The 3,914-nt window shown below is 45.6% G+C and overlaps 1 protein-coding gene across 1 annotated transcript in view; it reads right to left on the bottom strand.

The window, feature by feature from the left end:
* fcsk (fucose kinase) overlaps window positions 1-3,914 on the bottom strand; it is a gene marked incomplete at its 3' end in the record, with an annotated part of 8,774 nt that overhangs the window by 878 nt on the left and 3,982 nt on the right. Inside the window, 8 exon segments of the mRNA XM_079684540.1 lie at window positions 555-599; window positions 601-699; window positions 915-988; window positions 1,533-1,700; window positions 1,845-1,946; window positions 2,027-2,133; window positions 2,952-3,123; window positions 3,271-3,390. Coding sequence (XP_079540666.1) covers window positions 555-599; window positions 601-699; window positions 915-988; window positions 1,533-1,700; window positions 1,845-1,946; window positions 2,027-2,133; window positions 2,952-3,123; window positions 3,271-3,390 — 887 coding nt within the window.

Below are 3,914 nucleotides of genomic sequence, written 5' to 3'. Positions count from 1 at the left end.
GATTGGCTGGGCGGATTGCAAACCACGCCCCGTAAAACTCCCAAAAGGTTTTGTGAAGCCGCCATTTTATTTGCTCGCATTAGCATTGTTAGCATTAGCATTATTTCAGCGCACCAACGGAGAGAGACTAACTTATGGCAACAGAAAATAAAACGTGGGAGCGGTGGTGATGAGGAGGTGTCGGCGCTTCTGGCGATTTACTGCCACTCGAAGTCTAGTATACGCCGTGAAGTGGTTTGCGGCCTGCCGGTAAACCCAGAGCAGAAGAAGAAGAAGTGACGTCAGCGGCTTCATTTGCCTAATCCTCCATCAGGGACTTGTTCCGGTGTGAACGCGATTTACTAGGACAGTTACGGGACTAACGAGTTCGGGGGGACTAAGTACCGGGAACTAAGTACCGGGAACTAAGTACCGGGAACTAAGTACCGGGACCTAAGTGCCGCAAAGTACTCGGTGTGAAAGCGGCTCATGTTGTCACGTTGCTCTCTTATTGGAAGAGGACATTCACTATTTTCCAAACAGAGAACTAGTCAAATATAACAGGATATACATACCTCCCCAGGCCTCCCCCGGTCCCCCCCATCAGCCAGCACACGCCCCCCCTCCTCCCCCACTGCCCCTCCCCGGGGGGAGAGGACTGGAAAGAGCCGCGCCTCCATCAGGCAGCGACGCCCCCCCCGCACCCACAACTCCTCCGGCCTGAGGCGAGGAGAAACACAATTCATATTTCATTCAAACATTCAAATATACGTTTATTTTTTTGCTAATTAATTGACTTTTTTCTTTCTAGAATGATTTGATGATTATTAAATATAACACTTGATTAGGGAACTTTAGGATGTTTACTTTTGGTGTTAAATATAGAATTTAGAAAAACAATATTTAAAATAAAACGATGAATCAGTCTTTCGTACTGGATTCCTGTTCGGCTGAAGAAGAAACTCCAACTCTGGTTCAGGAAGGAGGAGGTGCTGTCATCGAAGGAGACCTGAGGAGGAGGAGGAGGAGGAGGAGGAGGAGGAGGAGGGGGAAGAGGAGGAGGAGGAGGAGGAGGAAGAGTGAGTTCAACATTTCAGTTAAGGTTCATCCTGGAAAACAAAATTATAAGTAAACATATTTTATTATTGTTTCTGTTTGAATCTACAAATCGACGGTGTTTAAAAATGCAGTTTTTTAAATATTTTGTTTGTTTGTTTGTTTGTTTGTTTGTTTGTTTGTTTTCTGTAAATCCCAATAAACACAAGCAAACAAGAACATAGCGTATGAACACAGGTTAGAGTCAGAATGCTTTCATAACACCGGGGGGAGTTTTTTGTGACGGTCGTTCAATTTTAAAATGAAATAAAATACAAGATAAATAAAATAAAATGTTACACAAACAAAAGAAGTCAGGTGTGAAATAAAAACATAAGAAATATAAAGATAATCATTTCAGTGAATTAAGTGAAATATCAGAGTGTGAAACGTGAAGTTCATTATTAACTCAAATTCAAATATGATAAAATATTAAAGCTATATTGAACATGAATAACCTCCAGCTGGTCGAGCGCGCCCGTCACCGTGAACACGTTCAGCCTCAGCTCCCCCAGCTCCATACGGTGTCCCTGGATGATGATGTCATCCACCAGCTGCCTGATACACCGTGATGTCATCAGATCGAGACCCGACAGCAAACAGCCCGACGGGACCACCAGAGGACCCTAAAGGGGGTTAATTAATTTATTAATATTGAATACTGATTTTGTTTTTCACATTTAGATTTTTTTCCAGATTTTGCCCAAATTTCACTTTTTTAAATATTTGCCTTGTTCTCAGAGTTTTAACTTTCTGATCTAAAAGCTGACCTGCAGGTGGCAGTGTTGCACCACCGCTCCCGTCGCCACGGTAACGTCTCCCTCCAGCACGCTGTTGATGACCCGCCCTCCGTCGCCCACCAGACTCTCTCTCTGAGGACAGGAAGCAGGGAGAAGTGAGGATCTGATTGGTTGGACTGATGTAAACAACACTGAGGAACAGGAAGTGTCACCTCGATGTGAGACAGCGTGTTTTTGTTCGTCCAATCACGGCTCAGACGCTCCACATGGCCTCGTCCAGACAGAGTCAGGTAGTCATAGCGACCGCCGGGGACGTAAACTGAAAAAGAAAAAGAAATGTTTTTCAAAGTAAACTCCTTAATATCAACGTGAAGTCATGTGACCGTGCTGTAGTTCCTTTATAGCCCAACATTAGCTACCTTTAGCTTAGCGGTGGTGACGTGAAGTCATGTGGCCGTGCTGTAGTTCCTTTATAGCCCAACATTAGCCTCCTTTAGCTTAGAGGTGGTGACGTGAAGTCATGTGACCGTGCTGTAGTTCCTTTATAGCCCAACATTAGCCACCTTTAGCTTAGCGGTGGTGAAGTGAAGTCATGTGACCGTGCTTTAGTTCCTTTATAGCCCAACATTAGCCACCTTTAGCTTAGCGGTGGTGACGTGAAGTCATGTGACCGTGCTGTAGTTCCTTTATAGCCCAACATTAGCCACCTTTAGCTTAGCGGTGGTGAAGTGAAGTCATGTGACCGTGCTTTAGTTCCTTTATAGCCCAACATTAGCCACCTTTAGCTTAGCGGTGGTGAAGTGAAGTCATGTGACCGTGCTTTAGTTCCTTTATAGCCCAACATTAGCCACCTTTAGCTTAGCGGTGGTGAAGTGAAGTCATGTGACCGTGCTTTAGTTCCTTTATAGCCCAACATTAGCCACCTTTAGCTTAGCGGTGGTGACGTGAAGTCATGTGACCGTGCTGTAGTTCCTTTATAGCCCAACATTAGCTTTTTACCTCAGAAATCTCAAAGTGGTTAATTTGTGGAGATTTTCCTGCAGAACTAAACGTTTGTTTGACACAGAGATTATTTTCTGACAGAATCAAAAATCTCATGGAGGAATCCCATTGGTCCAGAGAGATGATGTCACTAACCCAGACTGAGTGCTTCTCCTCTCAGGATCCTCCACAGCTCCGCCCTGCCACTCCTCACCAGCGCCCCCTGTGGGCCAACAGCTGAACTGCAGCCGGGCCGATCGTCGTTCACAAACTGATCCTGAGTCAGATCTGAGCAGAGACAGCGCAACACATCCAGGAACAAGGAGATCTGAGGAGGAAGAAATATAAATAATAATGCATTAATATATATATATATATATATATTAATATATATATATATATATATATATACACACTGTATATATATATATATATATATATATACACACTGTATATATAAAGTGTCTGTTCTCACCTGGAGGGGCGGGGCTCCAGAGTCCAGGCCCAGGTAGGTGCAGCCGTCCAGGGGGGGGGAGACGTGGCTCTGCAGCAGCTTCTCTGACACCGAGCGGCTGAAGAACACCGGACCAGAGACCTGGAGAAACACAGAACCCACCTGAACAGCTGTAGAACACCTGGAGAACACAGACCACCTGGAGAACACCTGCAGAACACCTGCAGAACACAGAACACCTGCAGAACACCTGGAGAACACAGAACACCTGCAGAACACCAGCAGAACACCTGGAGAACACCTGCAGAACACCTGGAGAACACAGAACACCTGCAGAACACCTGGAGAACACCTGCAGAACACCTGGAGAACACAGAACACCTGCAGAACACCAGCAGAACACCTGGAGAACACAGAACACCTGCAGAACACCTGCAGAAAACCTGGAGAACACAGAACACCTGGAGAACACAGAACACACCTGAACAGCTGTAGAACACCTGCAGAACACAGAACACCTGGAGAACACCTGGAGAACACAGAAAACCTGGAGAACACCTGGAGAACACAGAACACCTGGAGAACACAGAAAACCTGGAGAACACAGAACACCTGGAGAACACCTGGAGAACACAGAAAACCTGGAGAACACCTGGAGAACACAG

The sequence above is a fragment of the Notothenia rossii genome, assembly GCF_949606895.1.
Source record: "Notothenia rossii genome assembly, chromosome: 5".
NCBI classification, from domain to species: domain Eukaryota; kingdom Metazoa; phylum Chordata; class Actinopteri; order Perciformes; family Nototheniidae; genus Notothenia; species Notothenia rossii.
Note: the sequence above shows the minus strand (reverse complement) of the source record. Positions and strands in the feature narration are given on the sequence as shown.